General features: G+C 43.4%; 1 protein-coding gene across 2 annotated transcripts in view; it reads right to left on the bottom strand.

Moving 5' to 3' along the window:
- TBC1D19 (TBC1 domain family member 19) overlaps nucleotides 1-22,341 on the bottom strand; it is a 107,865-nt gene that overhangs the window by 57,827 nt on the left and 27,697 nt on the right. Inside the window, exons 5-11 of one of the 2 annotated variants that reach the window (XM_069977493.1) lie at nucleotides 19,678-19,752; nucleotides 17,783-17,846; nucleotides 17,239-17,285; nucleotides 14,464-14,574; nucleotides 7,874-7,943; nucleotides 4,321-4,359; nucleotides 1,697-1,809 (exon numbers count right to left, since the gene is read on the bottom strand). In XM_069977493.1, the coding sequence (XP_069833594.1) occupies nucleotides 1,697-1,809; nucleotides 4,321-4,359; nucleotides 7,874-7,943; nucleotides 14,464-14,574; nucleotides 17,239-17,285; nucleotides 17,783-17,846; nucleotides 19,678-19,752 (519 nt within the window). Of the gene's footprint in view, nucleotides 1-1,696; nucleotides 1,810-4,320; nucleotides 4,360-7,873; nucleotides 7,947-14,463; nucleotides 14,575-17,238; nucleotides 17,286-17,782; nucleotides 17,847-19,677; nucleotides 19,753-22,341 lie in introns of both variants that reach the window. The other variant, XM_069977492.1, reaches the window with a different exon arrangement.

Raw genomic sequence — 22,341 nt, 5'->3', positions numbered from 1 at the left:
GATTTTTATCAGCTACCAGTGCGGCAGAACCATACAGATACAGTAATACATTATATAGACACATGAATATAACTTTAAATCTACTTTTAATAGAAAACAAGTTTTTCTTATCCGGAGTACCTCTTTAAGATGTTAAATCCATTACATTCAGCCAATTTCTTATAGTTCTGCCATAAACATTGATTGTTTTTTTTCTGCCCCTTTTATTTTGTTGTGCATTTTCTATTTCCAAGATATCCTGACACTTTTTGGTCTGTTTGTTTTCCTTTCCATATTTTACAAACCAGTAACTGAGAACAACCAACATCTTCAGCCTCATTCTTTTGTTGGATTTCCATCTTGAGGATTTTTGTAATACTTTCTATTGTTTCAACTAAATCTAACAACCCCAGGCTGTTTTCACTCAACATTAAAGGAGAAGTCCGGTGAAAATTTTTATTTAAGTATTGTATTGCCCCCAAAGTTATACAAATCACCAATATACACTTATTACGGGAAGTGCTTATAAAGTGCTTTTTTCCCTGCACTTACTACTACATCAAGGCTTCACTTCCTGGATAAAATGGTGATGTCACGACCCGACTCCCAGAGCTGTGCGGGCTGTGGCTGCCAGAGAGGATGATGGCAGGGGGATACTCAGTGACCCTCCAGTGCCCTGAGTCCCTCAGTGTCCCCCTGCCATTATCCTCTCCAGCAGCCACAGCCCGCACAGCTCTGGGAGTCAGGTTGTGACATCCCCATTTTATCCAGGAAGTGAAGCCTTGATGCAGTAGTAAGTGCAGGGAAAAAAAAGCACTTTATAAGCATTTCCCATAATCAGTGTATATTGGTGACTTGTATAACTTTTGGGGGGCAATACAATACTTTAATAAAAATTTTCTATGGACTTCTCCTTTAAGTGATTTCATAATAATATTTTCCTTGATCTAGATATATGCCATAAATAAATAAAAATCCCTTTCGTTACTTTTACCAAACCAGAATATCCAGCTAGTAAACATTGCTTTGTGTCCTAGGTCCTCCATTGGAAGTGCTATGATGACATCATTTACATTGTACAAATGACAATGCAGCTATCACTGACCTTAGTAGTCATATAAGTAAGGAGAGCTTGTAGAGAGTGATTAGCTTCTATGTCATGTGTCTAATGTAAGGGACATTATCGCAGCACGGTAGTGGTGTACAAGCAGTGGCGAACTGAAGGAAGAACATAGCAAAAAAAAAAAAATCAATATTTGAATGCTAAAAGGGCACGTTAGTGGTGAGACTACCCCTTTAACCACTGTCCCCTCGGCTATCAGATAGCCAAATTGGTACAAATTAGAATTAAATACATGTATTCTTTGCAGTATTTTTACAAAACTGTTTGTTTTACAATCATGCTAGATACCCTGCAGAGTGACAAAAAGCGTGGGCAGGGTTACACTTCTCATTTATTTCTAGGATAGGCCATTAATGTTAGATTGGCGGGGTGCTGGGAGTTGTTGTGGTGCTCCAGCCTCTTAAGTGTTTACATTGGCTGCAGGCTGCTTTGTACTTGCAAACGCTGTACTTTTTGTGAACAGGCCATTAATTTCTAAAGGCTGGATATCCCCTCTAAGGCAGGATATTTTCCTTCATGATATACTGCAGTTAAAAAAGCCGAATCCAACTGTTAATATTTAAAAAAAAACATGACAAACGTTGTATCACATACCTCAGGCTGGTCAGAGATGTTTAAAATGAGTGCCCATAGATCTGCCCGAAGAGCTGTTGGGCATCCCTGCCGCACATACTGCTGAGCAGCTGCACTGTCATGTTCCGCTAGAACTGAAAGAAGAAGTGGTGTTACGTAATAGTCTATATATACAACATTAAAAATAATAAAATCTAATGTAGAGGGTTTTAAAACCTATTCTGAATGTAAAAGAAACCTTTTAAAGGGATTGGTGACAAATATGTAATCATTGGAGGTCCCACCACTAGGACACCCAGCAGTAGTTCCTGAGTGTCCCTTGTGAACAGAACAGCAGTGCGCTTGCATTACCAACAGTCCACTCTCACAACTATGGGACTGACAAAGACTGAGTATAGCAATCTTTATCAGTACCATAAAAATAAAAATTAATGGTAGTTGTAAGCCTCAAATGAACATACATTTATCACCTTTTCTATGTATATATGATAAAAGATTTTAGTGGTAAAGCTTGTCTGAGGGTTTCATAAACTAATGACAGAGCAGCTGAACAAAATGATGTATCACTTACATTGTACTGTGCAGCTGATTTTGAAATATCTCCTTGAATAACAAGCACTCATGTGCTCAGTAGTCCTCAATATTCATGAGGATCAGCTTTCTCTGCCCACCAGCCACTTATTGGCATTTGTCTATCTATACCAGCGTTTCCCAACCGGGATGCCGGGAGAACCCGCCAGGGGTGTCGCGGGATCCCGGTGGGAAATTTCTCTTTTAGCATCCCGAGAAGCTGCGGCCGCACAAATCACTTTGATGTTCCGCCCGCACTATAAGCGGGCGGAACATTAAAGTGAGCAGAATGTAGGAGCAGGAAGTGTCAGCCTCCTGCTCCTACATTGACTCTCATAGGCCGCCGGCACTTCAGACCTGCAGCCTATGGGACTCCGGGACGTGACCTCTCCGGCAAGCGTGATGATGTGACGTCATCATGCCTGCCGGAGGTCCCGTCCCTGCGGCTCGCAAGATGGAGCCAGAAGAGGAAGGAGAGCTGCTCCCTGCAGCCACACAGCGCGGATTAGGTGAGTAGGATGTTTCTTTTTTTAGGGGCACCTCTCGGGGCATTATAAGTTCATGGGGGGCACTAATAGTTCATGGGGGACACCTCTGGGTGCATTATTAGTTCATGAAGGACACCTCTGGGGGCATTATTAGTTCATGAAGGACACCTCTGGGGGCATTATTAGTTCATGGGGGCACCTCTGGGGGCATTATTAGTTCATGGGGGCACCTCTGGGGGCATTATTAGTTCATGGGGGCACCTCTGGGGGCATTATTAGCTCATGGGGGCACCTCTAGGGGCATTATTAGTTCATGGGGGCACCTCTGAAGGCATTAATAGTTCATGGGGGCACCTCTGGGGGCATTATTAGTTCATGGGGGCACCTCTGGGGGCATTATTAGTTCATGGAGGCTCAGCAGTGAATCCTACATACAGGGGGCATCCCCCATTCCTACTCGCTTTACTGCACATAACACCAAACAGCGCAGTTACTTTGGGAGCCTATAGGAGGCAGAAAGGAAAGGAAGTTGCTAGAAATGTGCAGAGCCTAAATTGTTTGTCTCCCAGGTTCTGAAGAGATGAAACGTAGCTAGAAGAAATCATCATGGCGGTCCGGGCCGGATTAAGAGGGAAAGGGAAAGTGATGCCTCAGATCAAAGAAGACGTCACCTGTGAGTCACTGTATGACGGTTTTCTTATTTTGTAGAACATTATTTAGTAGGGGTGCCCCGAGCTAGTTTTTTTTCCAAGGGGTGCCCCGAGGTAGAAAAGGTTGGCAAGCACTGATCTATACTGTATTGCTGACAGCATTATTGGGGGTGTGAATATGGGATATGTGCTATTAGTTACTATTAACAATACTATTGTCCACACAGCACTGTAGCTAATGTTAATGAGGGGGCGAGTTGCAATATCAGACAAAACCAATTGAGAAGAGTTCTGCTATTTTTTGCAGAAAAAGCTAATCATTTTAAAATAAAGACTTAGCAGATTAAAGGATTCAACATGAAAACACACTAAGACAGGCAATTATTTTTTTCTTTATTTCTTAGCCTGTTCTGTGACATCAGGATGAGACCTCTATGAGCAGATATCAAAAACATGGCTGCAGTAATGGAAATGTCACTTTTACTTTAAGCAGAGAACACCCTGACAGTAAAGGAAAAGAGGATATGAAGGTTTATTAGGCAGCAATTAGAAGATTATCTGAAAACGTGTCAGCCAGCATAAAAAAACTAATCTTCACCCCAGGAAATGTGCATTAACTCAACAGAATAGGAATTAAAGAAGCCGATCCTATAATTTTACTGCAGTGAAGGCATCTGAATTCAGTGAACATAAAGAAGAAATGTTTTGTTCCTGCACCAAGCAACGCTGATAGATGAGCACAAAACTGGACTTCTATACACACAATGCTAAAAAAAAAATAATAAAATATTCCTATGCATGTTTGCCCATTCTTCTGCACCAATAATGCACGGGAGCACATACTGTTATCCTGTCTCCAATATAGGCCAACATGCTGGAGCCAGGTTGGAGAAGCCTTCTTTAAGATAGGATTTGAGAAAGTAACCTTTACATTTACCTTTTTTCCCAAGTTGGAAGTGTTCATTCTCGAATAATTCTACAGATAAGACCATGAAGACTGATTAGTAACTATCTTATTCACTGCCACAAAGAGTCAATAAAGAATGTAAGCAATCACTATACATTAAATAACAGAGGTGACTGTATTATCTGTTTGTCTTGTGAGATTAATAAGAGGGTAGCAAGTACAAGATAGGACTTATGTGCCCAATTGTGAGCCTCTTAAATACAACTAGTGAAAGTAAAAGCACTATTCTCAAATAGAAATATGAAGCATTCATATATACATTAACACATTTAATCAGCACTACCAAAATTTTCTCCTTTTATATTTTATTCAGCCGCCAGAAATCTTAGGCCAGTATCAATTTACACTTAATAAGAAGCTTGGTTTGACCACAAGGTGTCGAACTTCTCTGCAATCTGCTGTCTGCCTGTTTTTCAGGGAATTCTGCCTCTAGTTACAGACAAAGACAAAACACAGGAAGAAGGGGCAGACTTAGATACTGCTACATGCAAGAAAGCATGCCTGTCTCCATCCTACAAATTATCCTCACTGCCCCTGAAAGTTAAATCAAGGCTGCCCTCTCATCTTGCAGATATTCATTGACTACTGTAACGCTTTCCTTGCTGTGCTACTATTTGTTCTTATATTTTTGCTCATATAGTACCTTACAGGGATGTGCACGTGTCAGGTCCACTCAGCCAGTCAGCAGCCAAAGCCGGACTCTGCTATGGCAGCTGACTGGCTAAGCGCACCTGACACATCACGACCCAGGCCCCCACTAAAACCAGGAAACATCCGGGGACCAGATTGGCAGTATCCGGCCACCAGTGCTGGAACTGGGGAGGTTACAGCATGTTATGTCTTTTTTCCTCCCCTCTACTTGTGGAAAAAAAAGATGTCCGGACTTCTACTTCTCCACCTATCACCTACTGAGAACAGTGTGACTACAGTACATAAAGAAACGATCGGCTGATTGTTGCCTATTAGCATGTGCTATTACACTGAATACTAATATTTGTTCATTGTAATATGGCCTTAAGATCTAAGGACTTTTAAAATAAGGTAGTGACATGGAAGATAAACCCTACTAAAATCTGAAAAAAATATATGTTTACCATACAACTTGATTTAATATTTCAACTTTTGAGATATATATATATATACACATACACTTAAGGACACATGACGTACCCGTATGTCATGCGTCAGCAAGAGGTGTTCAGAGCGGGGCCCCCTCTGAACCGCCGCGATCCCGGGACCGCGTGTAGCCCGGGACCACTGCTATTAGTGGGCACGGTCTGATTGTCATGCCTGCTAATAAGGTAATCAGATGCAGCTGTCAAAGTTGACAGCTGCATCCGATTACCTTCTGCAGCTCTTCCCTGGTGTCTAGTGGCGGAGATCACCCCCCCCGCCCCCGGGACGTTGTCCCGGAGAAGTGATCTCCGTGTCTGGTGCCGGCTGGGGTCTCCGGCAAGATGGCGCTGATCCCGGCTCGGCACTCGTTTGTTTTCGGCTGCAGCCGAAAGCAAACGAGTGCCGATCTCATTGATCTTTGCTGTATAAGTATACAGCAAAGATCTCAATGAGAGATCAGTGAGTATATACTAGAAGTCCCCCAGGGGGGCTTCTAGTATAAGTGTAAAAAAAAAAAAAAAAAAAAAAAAAATGTTCTCATTAGTAAAAAGCCCCCTCCCCTAATAAAAGTTTGAATCACCCCCCCTTTTCCCATGTTTTAAATAAAAGTAAATAAATAAATAAACAAACATGTTTGCTATCGCCGCGTGCGCAATCGCCCGAACTATTAATTAATCACATTCCTGATCTCGCACGGTAAACGGCGTAAGCGCAAAAAGATCCCAAAGTGCAAAATTGCGCATTTTTGGTCGCATCAAATCCAGAAAAAAATTTATAAAAAGTGATCAAAAAGTTGTATATGCGCAATCAAGGTACCGATAGAAAGAACACATCATGGTGCAAAAAAATGACACCTCACACAGCCCCATAGACCAAAGGATAAAAGCGTTATAAACCTGGGAATGGAGCGATTTTAAGAAACATATATTTGTTAACAATGGTTTGAATTTTTTACAGGCCATCAGATACAATAAAAGTTATACATGTTATATATCGTTGTAATCGTAACGACTTGAGGAGCATATATAACAAGTCAGTTTTACCCCAGGGCGAATGGCGTAAAAACAAAATACCCCCCAAATAAAAGAAATGCATTTTTTTGTTCAATTTCACCAGACATTGAATTTTTTCCTGGTTTCGCAGAGTACTTTATGCAAAAATTCAGCCTGTCATTGCAAAGTACAATTAGTGACGCAAAAAATAAGGGATCATGTGGGTTTCACGGTGGAAAAATCCAAGTGCTATGGCCTTTTAAACACAAGGAGGAAAAAACGAAAACGCAAAAACGAAAATTGGCTCCGCCATAAAAGTGATTTATGACTGAAAAAGAAGATTTTCGTGATGCTAAAATACTCTGCTTTTCTTTTTGCATCTCAAAAATAAAAGGATTGCTAGTAAATATTTCAGAAATATAAACAAGAGCCACTAAGGCATATGAGGTGATCTGCTGAGCACAGCGGTAGTCTGTCAACAATCCATCAATTTGGCCTTCTATATGTATGGTCATATTTGAAACCAATTTGTAAACCAAACTAGACTTGAAATGCAAGATCTTTGTATAGTAATCATAACACCAACTAAATTCTGTACAATCAAGAGTTAGGTAACCATTGTGCTGACAGAGCTCCAAATCCCTTGTATAGGATTGTGAGCTGTATAAACCCATGCACAGTAAACTTTCCCTTGAGGTGGCTGAAGGTAACTATACTTTGTGGTTTTTATCCTTAAAAGGGTATTCTGCTGAAATATTTTACTTAAAAAATCTTCTCATGGTGTCAGTTTATAATAAACAATTATAAAAGTGTAAAAAATAGGTCTGCTTTGCATGGATTAGCAAAAATTCATTATGCTGCATAAAACCCTGCTCTATAGTGTTGTATGCAACTTAGGAAAATGATAGTAAAAGAGAAGTCCCACCAAAGTGAAAAAATGCAGACAGGCGGGGGGGGGGGGGGGAATTAGAAAATAGTAAACAATTTGCCTCGTGCCCTATAGCTCCATTCAGGGGTCCTGTTGACAGCCACCTGTGTCCAGCAGCTCTACTACCTGCAATGTTGTGTACCCAGATGAGTGCTTGCCTGCTCAGCCAATCAGTAACTAAGGCGGGACAACAGGGCAATTGCTCAACTGGTCCATGAAGTCACAGCTGGAAGAGCTAGGTACGTGACGTACCCGGTTTCCAGCTGAAGATGACAGCTGGCAGCAGTCAATGCGGCCTGGGAGCTAAACAGGGGCACGAGGAGAGGGTGAATTTACTTATTATTTTCTCGCACCTTCCTGTCTGCCTGACGTTTTTCATTTTCTTGGGACTTCCTCTTTAAAGGAAACAAACTATCAGCAAATGTCACCAGTCATTGAATACTAGATGATCCATTTGAAGCAAGACAGGTACATGATGCTTGCTTACCTGGAGGTACCGGGGTAGAGTCATCCACACCAAGTTGCCCTGTATTTAGGCTCAATTCTCTGAAAAATTCCTGCTGTTAAACAAAGTATAACATAATAAGTCAGTAATTTATTAACTTACTTTCCAGCACTGTATTAAAGTGTACTGTAACTGTCATTAAAAACAACTTCATAAATAAAAAATCACATGAAAAGTATGGAAACACCAAAGCACTAGTAGTTATTGCTTGTCCTAAGGATAAGTATACATATACTTATAATTAAAACGTGTTGTTTAACTTCTTATGTGCAGTTTGAACATATTTCCAACAAAACCTGAAATTGCTACTTTTATGTTGTTAAAAAGAAGGCCAAGCACCACTCAATAGCCCAGAACTCATCCTTTTCATTTTGATAAACTGAGAGTAATGTGGGAGTAATGTCCTATTAGGTCTCATCATGTTTGTTAACTCAGTAAAACAAGAAAGCTATACTTTCACAGCCATAATTGTCTACAGTGAGTATAAGTCTGTCTAGGCCCCACCACTTTGACACATCACTGAGCCACACCGCCTAAATAAAATAAGTTTTTTTATTTAAACACCGGCTTCAGGAGACAGATAGACCCTCGGACAAGGCATGGATTGAGAAAAGCTAACGAATATCACCGGGGGTTGGGGGCAAATTTGCTTTAAAGTTGTCAGATAGAAGTACAAAAAAGGCTACTCCAAAAGAACTGCCACACCTGTCCAAAGGATATATAAGGTATTGTATCTCAGCCCCATTTACTTCAGCATAGGACCCCAGTTGTATCACTGAGTCTATATGTTGCAGTGAAATAATAGAATCAGGAATTTGATCAAATCACTAGTGATTTAAAGGGGTAGTGCGGCGGTTAAGAATTATTCACAGAATAACACACATTACAAAGTTATACAACTTTGTAATGTATGTTATGTCTGTGAATAGCCCCCTTCCCATGTCCCACCACCCCCACCCGTGTACCCAAAAGTGTGGTGAGCTATACTCACCTGTCACGTGCCGACACCGTCTCCGATCTTCATTCAGTGACGTCTTCTTCGGCCGGCCGGCGAACAGCTCCGTCTGTTCCGAATGCCGGCCACCCTCTGCAGCGTCATCCGATGTTCAGCCGCGATTGGCTGAGCATAACTGTGCTCAGCCAATCGCGACTGAGCACAGTTGTGACGCGGCGGAGGGGGGACGGGCGGCAGGGATTCGGCCGTCCGTCCGAAGATGACGTTTGGCACAAAATGGCGGACGGCCCTCGACATGAATCAGGTAATGTATAATGCACCACACACTTCCGGGTACACGGGTGGGGGTGGTGGGACACGGGGAAGGGGGCTATTCACAGACATAACATACATTACAAAGTTGTATAACTTTGTAATGTGTGTTATTCGGTGAATAATTCTTTAGCTCCGCACTACCCCTTTAACCTCTTAAGGACATAGGACGTACCGGTACGTCCTATGTCCTCACTTGCACTTCAAAGCGGGGCCGCGCGGCGGCCCCGCTTTGAAGTGCCGCGATCCCGGGTGCCGCGTGTAGCCCGGGACCGCCGCTATTAGCGGGCACGGTCTGATCGCCGTGCCCGCTAATTAGCTAATCGGAGGCAGCTGTCAAAGTTGACAGCTGCCTCCGATTACCGGAGGCAACGTTTCCCTGGTGTCTAGTGGGGGAGATCGCTCCTCCGGGACGTTGTCCCGGAGGAGCGATCTCCGTTATTGATGCCGGCCGGGGACGCGTCCAAGATGGCGCCGTCCTCGGCTCGGCACTCGTTTGTTTCCGGCTACAGCAGCCGAAAGCAAACGAGTGCCGATCTCATGGATCTCTGCAGCATATCTATGCTGCAGAGATCTCAATGAGAGATCCAAGTGTATATACTAGAAGTCCCCCAGGGGAGCTTCTAGTATATGTGTAAAAAAAAAAAATAAAGTGTTGTTAATAGTAAAAAGCCCCCTCCCCTAATAAAAGTCTGAATCACCCCCCTTTTCCCAGGTTTTAAATAAAAGTAAACAAATAAATAAATAAATAAACATGTTTGCTATCGCCGCGTGCGTAATCGCCCGAACTATTAATTAATCACATTCCTGATCTCGTACGGTAAACGGCGTCAGCGCAAAAAAATCCCAAAGTGCAAAATTGCGCATTTTTGGTCGCATCAAATCCAGAAAAAATGTAATAAAAAGCGATCAAAAAGACGTATATGGGCAATCAAGGTACCGATAGAAAGATCACATCATGGCGCAAAAAATGACACCTCGCACAGCCCCATAGACCAAAGGATAAAAGCGCTATAAGCCTGGGAATGGAGCGATTTTAAGGAACGTATATTGGTTAACAACGGTTTGAATTTTTTACAGGCCATCAGATACAATATAAGTTATACATGTTATATATCGTTTTAATCGTAACGACTTGAGGAACATGCATAACAAGTCAGTTTTACCCCAGGGTGAATGGCGTAAAAACACATTTCCCCCAAATAAAAGAAATGCGTTTTTTTTTTCAATTTCACCACACTTTGAATTTTTTTCTGGTTTCGCAGTGTACTTTATGCAAAAATTCAGCCTGTAATTGCAAAGTACAATTAGTGACGCAAAAAATAAGGGCTCATGTGGGTTTCTAGGTGGAAAAATGCAAGTGCTATGACCTTTTAAACACAAGGAGGAAAAACCGAAAACGTAAAAACGAAAATGGGCCATGTCCTTAAAGGGTTAATCAAATCCCAGGAAATGATGGAATGGCCGAGCCCTTCAATCATTTCCAGGAAGAAATGATGGAATGAACGAGTCAGGAGTCGCCCGGCTCTATATTTATTAAGTAACACGACAATAGTCATTGAAAGAAAATTATTTATTCGAAACTAATTAACAAAGGAAACGGATAGCTGACACAAGTAGCTAAGCTGGTAATTTTTAGGGAGCAGGAGTCATCATCACGCAGCAATTAGGACTGGAGGCGGACAGGGGAGATGAGCAGGGAGTAGGAGGCATCATCACACAGCACAGGGACTACGAATCAGGGTGGTTTGGTGCTCTCCCCACTAGGAGGCACCCCTTGGCAATGGGCTTCCTTCTCTGGAGAGAGGGATATCTGGCTATTCCCGTTTTTTGAGACTTGTAACTGAGGCTCCATGGACCCCTTTTATGCATATTCAAATTTTGTATGGGACAATCAATGGAGACTCGTAAATGAGTACTCCATTGGAATTTTTCACTGTTCTCCCTGAGTTCAGTGATTGTTGTGTTTTGTTAGGAGGCATCATCACACAGCACATGGGACCAGAGGCAGACAGGGGAGATGAGCGGGGAGCAGGAGGCATCATCACACAGCACATGGGACCAGAGGCAGACAGGGGAGATGAGCAGGAGGCAGCATCACACAGCACACAGGACCGGAGGCGGACAGAGGAGCAGAGCCAGGGGAGCAGGAGACAGCATCACACAGCCCACGGGACCAGCGGCGGACAGGGGAGCGGAGCTGGGAGCAGGAGGCATCATCACACAGCCCACAGGACCGGAGGCGGACAGAGGAGCAGAGCCAGTAGCAGGAGGCAACATCACACAGCCCACGGGACCGGAGACGGACAGGGGAGCAGAGCAGGTAGCAGGAGGCAACATCACACAGCCCACGGGACCAGAGGCGGACAGAGGAGCAGAGCGGGTAGCAGGAGGCAACATCACACAGCCCACAGGACCGGAGGCGGAAAGAGGAGCAGAGCGGGTAGCAGGAGGCAGCATCACACATCCCACGGGACAGGAGGCGGAAAGGGGAGATGAGCAGGAGGCATCATCACGCAGCACACGGGACAGGAGGCGGATAGGGGAGCAGAGCCGGGAGCAGGAGGCATCATCACACAGCACACGGGACAGGAGGCGGATAGGGGAGCAGAGCCGGGAGCAGGAGGCATCATCACACAGCACACAGGACCGGAGGCGGACAGAGTAGCAGAGCTGGGAGCAGGAGGCAGCATCACACAGCACACTGGATCGGAGGCGGACAGGGTAGCATCACACAGCACACTGGATCGGAGGCGGACAGGGTAGCAGAGCTGGGTGCAGGAGGCAGCATCACACAGCACACAGGACCGGAGGCGGACAGGGTAGCAGAGTGGGGAGAAGGAGGCAGCATCACACAGAACACGGGACTGGAGGTGGACAGGGGAGCAGATCCGGGAGCAGGAGGCATCATCACACAGCACACGGGACAGGAGGCGGATAGGGGAGCAGAGCCGGGAGCAGGAGGCATCATCACACAGCACACAGGACCGGAGGCGGACAGAGTAGCAGAGCTGGGAGCAGGAGGCAGCATCACACAGCACACTGGATCGGAGGCGGACAGGGTAGCAGAGCTGGGTGCAGGAGGCAGCATCACACAGCACACAGGACCGGAGGCGGACAGGGTAGCAGAGTGGGGAGAAGGAGGCAGCATCACACAGAACACGGGACTGGAGGTGGACAGGGGAGCAGATCCGGGAGCAGGAGGCATCATCACACAGCACACGGGACAGGAGGCGGATAGGGGAGCAGAGCCGAGAGCAGGAGGCATCATCACACAGCACACAGGACCAGAGGCGGACAGAGTAGCAGAGTCGGGAGCAGGAGGAATCATCACACAGCAAACGGGACTGGAGACCAGGAGCAGGGAGCAGGAGGCATCATCACACAGCACAGGGGACTGGAGGCGGACAGGGGAGCAGAGTGGGGAGCAGGAGGCAGCATCACACAGCACACAGGACTGGAGGCGGACAGAGTAGCAGAGCTGGGAGCAGGAGGAATCATCACACAGCACACGGGACCGGAGGCGGCATCACACAGCACACAGGACTGGAGGTGGACAGGGGAGCAGAGTCGGGAGCAGGAGGAATCATCACACAGCAAACGGGACTGGAGACCAGGAGCAGGAGCAATCATCACAGCACAAGGGAAAGGAGGTAGACAGGGGAGCAGAGCCGGGAGCAGGAGGCATCAGCAGCAGCATCACACAGCAAGCGGGGAGCAGGAGGTATGTTGCAGGGGAAATTATAAAAATCCATTTCATCATTTCCCTGAAAGGGGTCAGTGATTTGATCAAATCACTGACTTTCTTCAGGGAAATGATGGAAGGGCTTGGCCATTACATCATTTTCCAGGATTTGATCAAATCACTGAATTCTATCATTTCACTGCAACATATATACAGCACAATCTTATATCCATCAGTCTATAGAGACAGAAAGCTAGTTTATTTACCCCCTAGAGGTCTTCAACCTGTGACTTTCCAGCTGTCGCAACACTACGACTGCTGGTACACCCAAACAGCCGTTTGCAGTCTGGGCAAGCCGAGAGTTGTAGTTTTACAACTGTTGTGAGTTGTTTGAGCATGATGGAAATTGTAGTTTTGCCAGAGCTAGAGAGCCACAGGTTTCAGCCCATTCTATGTAGGGGTAGAAACACACATACCGGATCTGCAGCGGATTTCACGCTGCAAATTTACAGTGAAATCCACTGCGGATCCCTTGCCTGGGATTCTTAATGAGAATACATACTCGCAGTATCATCTCCTATATAGAGTCTTGTTTCCTATACAGCTCATTCTTACTTGGCCATAAGTTGTCTCCATCATTTGACTTAACCCATTTACCCATTCCTTTTTAGTTTGTTGTGTTTTTGCACAGGGTAAAATTTAATAGTACAGATAAGAATTATATGTGCCTCATAAAAGAGAAATGGCTATAATTGTGGTCTATGACCTTTGAAGATCTCGGCATGAAGTAAAGCTGGGATAATGTATTAAAAATTAAATAAACAGCCCGCTTCAATTTCCTATATAATAAGAAAAGATCTGACAGGCTGTCATAGGCAACACCGCAAGCTTTACAGAGCCCTATAATGTCTTCTTACACATGTGATATCCCGAACACACTCATTAGAAAGATTATTTTTTTTCTTTCTGTGCAGTAAATTCCATTATCACAAGCAGAAATGAGTCTTTTTTTACACATGTGGGATTACACTGTAAAATGACAAGCCAATCTTGCAGAACTCTCCCTACTGAATTGACTAACATACTGCAGAAAATAATATTACAGTTATAGGATGCAGATTTCCATACCGTATATTGCTGCCTACATTAAAGGGAAACAATCAGCCCAATTGGGCTGATTTGGTTCCCTGAATCACTGCATAAAGCTGCTGTGCAGCTTGCCGCTTTATACAGGAGAAAATTAAGTTTGTATCCTTGGACATGCGCCAGGCAGAGGCAGGCAGGTAGTCATCTGGGCAGCTCCCCGCCCATGTGTAGTCACCGCTCTCCGCCTGTCATCACACTTGGCGGGGATGATTGACAGACAGAAAGCCCAGTAACGACTACCTGCCTGCCTCTGCCTGCTGCACGCTAGGGAATTAAAACTTAATTTTATCGGGTATTAAGTTGGTGCTGCAGCCATGGCCAGTACATGCTGCGAGCTGCAAAGCAGCTTTATACAGTGATGCAGAGAACCAAATCAGCGCAATTGAATAATGAATGCCAATTGTTATGTCCATTCTAATAGCAGAGAAAGACACTTACAGAATACAAGTGTGGTAAGATAACCCTATTACTCACCAGTTCTGGGATATCCTTGATTTTCAGTGGAACCTGAATTAAACCGAGATGAGTCCTAAAACTTGGCTGCTCGCCACTATCATAATTAGGGTTATGAAGGTTTATTAGCACCTGCCGAGAAATAACAATGTACCTCATATTATATTTAGCAAATTAGTATACAAAACATTGGATAACATATTACTTATATGCTTTAACAACATTAAAATACAGAGGTACAAAATTGGACCATGTTACTATGAGGGTGTATGAGAGTTTAGTAAATGTTTTGCCCATGTGTTAAATGTCCTGCTGCTTCCAGCTCTTTGAGGATCAGAACCTAGCAATGTTCAGAAGCCCCACTCATAAGAGATGAGTGCAGATCGAGTCCTATTATTCAGTATTTAAATACCAGTGGCTGATGAAGTTGGATGCAGCCCTAGGGAGACTGGGAAAACATGGATACAGCCATAGGCTGTATGCATGATTTCCCAGACTCCTTAGGGCAGCTTCCTACCTCTTTGGCCACTGGCATTGATGTTATTTCGGATAACTCTTGCCTATACTGGTGGACTGGCAACATTTCGGGGGAGATTTATGAAAGAGTGTAAATATACACCTGGTGTAAACTGCCCACAGCAACCAATCACAGCTCAGATTTTATTTTACCAGAGCTTAAAGCTGAGCTGTGATTGGTTGCTGTAGGCAGTTTACACCAGGTGTATATCTACACCTTTTCATAAATCTCCCCCTTAATGTGTATGGCCAGCTTTGGAAATCACAATCTATTTTCTTTTTCAATATATTATGGAATAGTGAAACAAACAGTGGTTAGACAATGTTACACAAACGTTATAAAAGACAAGGGGGTACTCCTAACATAAGCTGAGCTCATTCATAATTCCTATTGATGACTGGAGCACTGGTCGTGTTTAAACGCTGTAACTCAATTTGTTTGGGGAACATTTCACCTCTATTCTCGGAAATGTGAGGGTGGTCCTAGCGGCTAATTATCACCTACCCTGTGGCTAGGTAAAAACTTTTAACTTTCATTGGCCAAGTTATTAGAAATTAACAAAGTTACACAGATTAAATAGAAAAACAATTGACTAATAATGTAATGTATACATAGAAAGGTATAAAATCCAATATGCTTCATACACCCGATGTTAGTTATAGAACATTATGGTTGTTGGCCCTGCAAACTTTTGTTTGGAAGTGACTGGCAGCTGAATTACAAAGTGAAGTGTTTGTTTTAAGTATTTTGACAGGTTAAGAAAAGCAATTTATCACACTGTTCACCATCAGCAAGTGATCAGCAAAGCAGTTCAGATACTGATAAGGAAATATCAAGGTAGACAAGATATGTATAAGATTGGGGTTTTTCAGTTCTTCAGTACAAACAATACTAAAGTTCTTGGGCCTAAATCAGGGGTCCTTAACTGGCGGACCGTGGTCCGAACTCGAACCGCGGAGGCCAGCTGTGTGGACCCCTGCTGCAGCTCAGTATACCTGTATACTGAGCTGCACCACTCCCTGCACAGTAACTATGAGGGCTCGTAACAAGTGCTCATAGTTACCGTGCAGCAGCACTGAAAGAGAGGGAGCTATTGGTTACAAGAGGAAGCTCTCTGCCTCTGGTTTCGGCGCTCAAATGACGTCACTCGAACGCGCACACCAGGAAAAGGGGAGAGCGGCCTCTTCTGACCACTGCAGTGGGAAGAGGAGACGCCAGACCCAGGTGAGTATAAGCGTTTTTTTTTTAATGCTATATAGGAAGGGGGAAAGCGCACAGGGGGGCTACATGGAAGGGGGAGAGCGCACAGGGGGGCTATATACTACTGGGGGAGAGCGCAAAAGGGGGCTATATATACTACTGGGGAGAGCACACAGGGGGGCTATATACTTCTGGGGGAGAGCGCACAGGGGGGCTATATACAACTGGGGGAGAGTGCACAGGGGAGGCTATATACTACTGGGGGAGAGCGCACAGGGGGGCTATATACTACTAGGGGAAGCGCACAGAGGTGTTATATACTACTGGGGGAGAGCGCACAGGGGGGGCTATATACTACTAGGGGGGTTACATACTTCTGGGGGAGCGCACAGGGAGGCTATATACTACAGGGGAAGAGCGCATGGGGGGGGCTATATACTACAGGGGAAGAGCGCACAGTGGGGCTATATACTACTAGGGGAAGCGCACAGAGGGGTTACATACTACTGGGGCAGTCACCCCCTTTGTACCTAATTTCAAAGGGCCGGTGTGAGAGAAAAAATGCCAGTTTTCCCACTAATAAGCATTAATTCTGTGTGTAAATAGTTCAACGTCGTTTGTGAAATGTTTACAAAAAACGTTTACTACTGATGTTCAGTTCGGACCTTCACCTGATAACAGACCCTGGTAAGTGGACCTTCACTAAAAGTTGTTGAGTACTTCTAGCCTAAATAATAATGGAGAGGATAAGGAAAGTACTACATTATAGTGATAAACTAAAATGTAAAAAAAAAAGAGCAAATAAGGTTTAGAAATATACTTAAAGTGATACTGTCACCCGCCCCCCTTAGTCTATGTGAAGTTTTCCACACCATCCACAAGCTTAGGTACAGCACATAGAGTAAGCGGGAGACAATATCATTTTATAAACCAGTTATATATAAGTACAAGTATAATAAAAATCTGTATCCAAAGAAGGATCGGTAAATGTACATACAAATTGGTACTTCAATATAGTCAAGGATCCATAGACGCATACCCCACAATAGTCCATCACAACTTTGTCGGTATCTACATACCTCAAGAAAATCCTTAGGTGCATAAACAGGTCTAAAGAGACTCAAGTCTGAAAGAAACACCAACAAAATGCATAAACTATATAAACCCTGTGACACCAATAAGCACAAATATTAACATATACAGCACAACAGTTAAAGGGTTTTTTCAAAACTTTTTATTGATGACCTTTCATAATGGTGCGTTTACACAGAAATATTTATCTGGCAGATTGTGGAAGCCAAAGCCAGAAATGGATTTACAAAAGAGTAAAAAAAACTCAGGTCTTTCCTTTATGATCTGTTCCCTGGTTTTAGTCTGTTCCTGGCTTTGGCTTCAAAAATCTGTCAGATAAATCTGTCTGTGTAAACACACCATATGGATAAACCATTAGTACTGTATGTGATTGGTGGGTGCGGCTCCTTACAGTCACTCAGATCAGCTGACTGAAGGAGTTCTTCAGCCTATTTATCACAGCTCCATACATTAGGTGGCGGCTGTAACAATGCTCAGGAGAAGTCCAACTCCCAGCACTCCTGACAATCAGTTGATTGATATAAGCTTTACCTGGCTCATCGGTCCCCATTTCATTCCACTTGTTGAGCAATTCTTTCTGCTCATCAGCTGGCCTCTATAAAGCAAAATATATAAAAGTCAAGACAAACAAGATTAGGAAGACATGTAGAGTATTGACTAAAGAAGCCTTTTTTGTCAAGCTGTTTGCGGGACACAGGCACCGATTATACTATAGCTGCTGCCGCTATGTGGAGGTAAGGGGGGGGGGGGGAATCAGCACCTGGTCCAAACACAAATGAATCATCAAACCTGAACTAAGTAAACTACAAAGAAAAAAATACTCTCTCTGCTATTGGGGGACAGACACATTGGCACACCTTAGAAAAGTCCCTAAGGGAGGTTGCAACAAAGAGAACTGCAGTCACCACATCCACCATAGCCTGCAAGGCCCTGCCACTAGGAGAAATACTCAATAATGCAAATGTATGCACCCTGTAGAACTTGAGGCAACTGAGAAAGGAAGTCCAAGGGGCCAACTCTCATGCCGAGAGAACAGAAGCATGAAGAAGAAGTTCAAACTTCTCTAGTAGAATCTGCCGTGACACTTTAGCTCACGACACCTCATCAATGGCCAACCAAGCCCAATGGGTGGCGGTAGCCGTAGAAGATAGCAGGCCCTTCTTGAATAAAAAAGGTTTCCAAATGGTAGAAAGATGAAGGAAGTGGCAGACCAATCTGTAAGTTCAAAAACACCAAGATTTTCAGTGTAACAATCCCAAGTTTGTGATGCACATGAGTACAAACAAGGTATCAAGGTTGTGAAGGAAACCACTTATGGTAGGAAAGAATGGACCAGACAATGAAATACCTTATCTCAGCATACGAAAGTGAGAGTAACACCACAGGAGTGCCAGTTTAGATAAACCCCAGAGGGAGATAACAGCCACAAGAAAGTGCACTGTCCAAGTCAGTAGGCAAAGTGACATATCAGACAGCGATTCAAATTGCAGACTATGAAGAACTAGGTTCAGGATCAACAATATATGGCTGTCTGATTTCGAGATCGATAGGCAATAAAATGGGATAGAGTGAACAGAGACCCGTTCCATGACAACCTTAAAGAAAAACAACCATGGACAAGGAAAAATGCAGTTTGATAAAGTCTCCTCACACCTCTGAAAGTAGGATTTCTAAGTACAGTAGTACAATCATGATGAGAAGCATTTCCTGGCTTAAAGCAAAGCCTGGATTACGGACTGTGAAAAACTGTAAGCCTCCACAGCAACACCATCAAAGGGTGTAAAATATAGACTGGTGTAAACTGTCCATAGCAACCAATCACAGCTCCTGTCTCATTTTACCAGAGCTGGAAGGTGAGCTGTGATTGGTTGCTATGAGCAGTTTACACCAGTCTATATTTTACACCCTTTGATAAATCTCTCCCAATAACTCTAAACTCTGATGAAAGTACAGATCACGCCAGAGGCAGGTGGTATACACCTCCTCTGTGTACCATACTCTACAAGGCCAATCCAGGGCTAAGAGGATTGTTGGTATCCTTTGAGTTTTGACCGATTTGAGAACTCAAGTAAACAAGAGTAAGATGAGGGAAGGCATGCGGCCTAAAACTATCCCAAGTGCCGACTGACACTACTGAAGACATAGTTGCAATGTGAACATTGATTTTCGTTCTTGCATACCTTTAGCAACTGCAAGAGCGACAATGTGATCAATGGCTTTAGGGTAAAAATTTACATTAATGTAATAAAAGAAAACAAGTATTTTATATATGATAGTGAGCTGGTTATACAAGGTGACAGTATAAGGCAGTGTGACTTTTTATATTATACACAAGCAACGACTTGTCACTATAAACTGTTTTGTACAGAAGATGTGACACCTCACAGTAAACACCTGAAGCATACGGACACCTACTGACACATTACCTTGCGTGCTAGAGGAATATTGAGCTCTGTGCACATACTATTCAGGCTCTTCAGGACTCGCTTCTCCCAGCTTGCCTAAAAGAAGGAGAACAAAGACAAAATGTATACTAATAAAAACAGATAGTCATTGGTAATATCATTGATTTTACATTCCCCAACAAAGATCAGCTCTTTATAGGTTTGTTTCTTTGTTGTACCTACTGGTTTCTATAGTTAGCTGCTGAATCACCACATATGACAGTAAAACAATTCTTTCGGACTCAAATATAAGTCATATCAGCTACTAAGTATTAGTTTAAAAAAAGTTATACAGATTTGTAAATGACTTCTATTTAAAAATCTCAAGTCTTCCAGTACTTATCAGCTGCTGTATGCCCTGCAAGAAGTGGCGTATTCTTCCCAGTCTGACATGGTGCTCCCTGCTGCCACCTCTGTCCAAATCAGCAACTGTCCAATGCAGGAGAGATTTTTTATGGGGATTTGTTACTGCTCCGGACAGTTCCTGTTACTGACAGAAGTGGCAGCAGAGAGCACTGTGTCAGACTGAAAAGAATATATCACTTCCTGCAGGACATATGGCAGCTAATAACTGGATGACTTGACTTTTTAAAATAAAAGTAATTTACAAATCTGTGACTGAGCCTCCTGCTCACTCAGCTGTCAGTCAGCATCTGCCAACAGAGCACTGATCTGCTTTTAGATATAGTGGGACCTCCTAGCCTGTGTTGGAGCTGTGGTCTGGGGGTAAATTACCTGCCTAGGGACCAGCAAAAGTATTTTTCCTGGGTTCGATTGCCCTGATGGAAATGAACTATAGTTATTTTTTTCCCTTCATAATTGTATAATTTTAAAAAACGCTAAGAATTAACGATCAGGCCCAAATAAGTTTAACTTTTTTTCAATACAATGATGAGAAGAAAAAAATAACTATATATTTATTTTTCTTATCATTGTATTAAAAAAAATTGTAATTTTAAAACTAATGTGAATCTGATAGGGAAGTCTTTTGCACTTTTACAAATGATACAATAAAGAGAAAAAATAAACTATATTTCATTTCCATCAGGGGAATCAAACCAAAGAAAATACTGTTGCTCCAACACAGACTAGGAGATTCAACTGACTGCAGATCAGTCCTCTGTTGGCAGATACTGACTGACAGCTAAGTGAGAAGGAGGCCGAACAGCATTGATTATTCATGTAGAAGATGGAGGAGAAAGGAGTGGTGAGGTGTGAAAGAATGCGGCACAAACGCTAAGCCACAACTCCTCATTAAAGTAGGAGACCTGAGATTGTGCATGATCTACTCCACGGACAAAACACCAAAAAAGGTGTTGACAAAGAGTACTGCCAGCACCTCAGGTAGGGTCCAGGTGTTAACAGATTCCTTTTAAAGGGTGTGTATCACCTACATTTTTTTACTGCTAAGAATCAGATACTAGAATACTGGAACATGTTTTATTTTTCTGATCTGTTTCTATTTTCCCATTGTAATTATTTTATTTCATTTTTTTGTACATTGTTTTGGGGGCAGCCATCTTGCCTGAGCTGTTTTTAAAGCGACTCTGTACCCACAATCTGTCCCCCCCCAAACCACTTGTACCTTCCGATAGCTGCTTTTAATCCAAGATCTGTCCTGGGGTCCGTTCGGCAGGTGATGCAGTTAGGCTACGTTCACACAGAGCAAAAGGGGCGGATTACGTGAGGAAATATTTCCGCCTGAAATCAACTGACGCTGAATTCCGAGCAGAATATAAGCAGAACGCAAGCAGAATCCCTGCGTATTCAGCTAGGAAAGTGTTCAGCTCGTAATCAGCTCTTGACAAATTCAGCGCGGAATACTCGAGGAATCCGCGCTGAATTCGCATGCATTCAGCGCTGAAATTCAGCGAGTATTTGGCGAGTAAACTAGACTATACCAGAATATATACTAGAATCCTCCTCCCCTCCCTTTTTTCCCCATTTCCGCGCTGATTCAGCGCGTAATTTCCGCTTGTATTACGCGCTGAATACGCGCGTATTCCGCACTGAAACTGAAAATTAGAGCCCCATTGGTTTGTATAGGCTTCCGCTAGCAAAAGAATGAACATGTTCATTCTTCTGGCGGAAAGCGGATTAGTTCAGTGCGGAAATTCCACTGTGTGAACTGCAGAGCAGAATTTCCATTCAACACAATGGAAATTAGCTCTGCACCTACAGTGAGTCCAAGAAGTATTTGATCCCTTGCTGATTTTCTTTGTTTGCCCACTAATAAAGACACTATCCTTCAGCACTTTTAATGGTAGATATATTCTAACATGGAGAGACAGAATATCAAGAAAAAAAATCCAGAATATAATTTTAAAGAATATATTTTAATTAATTTGTATTTCAATGAGGAAAATAAGTATTTGATCCCTCTTGCCAAACACACTCAATACTTAGTGGCAAAGCCTTTGTTTGCAAGCACAGCGGTGAGACGTTTGTTGTAGTTAACCACAAGTTTAGCACACACACCAGGGGGAATTTTGGCCCACTCTTCTTTGCAGATTCTCTCTAAATCATGAAGGTTGGTGGGCTGTCGCTTGGCAACTCTGACCTTCAGCTCCCTCCATAGATTTTCGATCGGATTGAGGTCTGGCGACTGGCTGGGCCACTCCATGACCTTAATGTGATTTTTCTTGA

This window comes from Dendropsophus ebraccatus, chromosome 7, assembly GCF_027789765.1.
Source record: "Dendropsophus ebraccatus isolate aDenEbr1 chromosome 7, aDenEbr1.pat, whole genome shotgun sequence".
Taxonomy (NCBI): Eukaryota; Metazoa; Chordata; class Amphibia; order Anura; family Hylidae; genus Dendropsophus; species Dendropsophus ebraccatus.
Note: the sequence above shows the minus strand (reverse complement) of the source record. Positions and strands in the feature narration are given on the sequence as shown.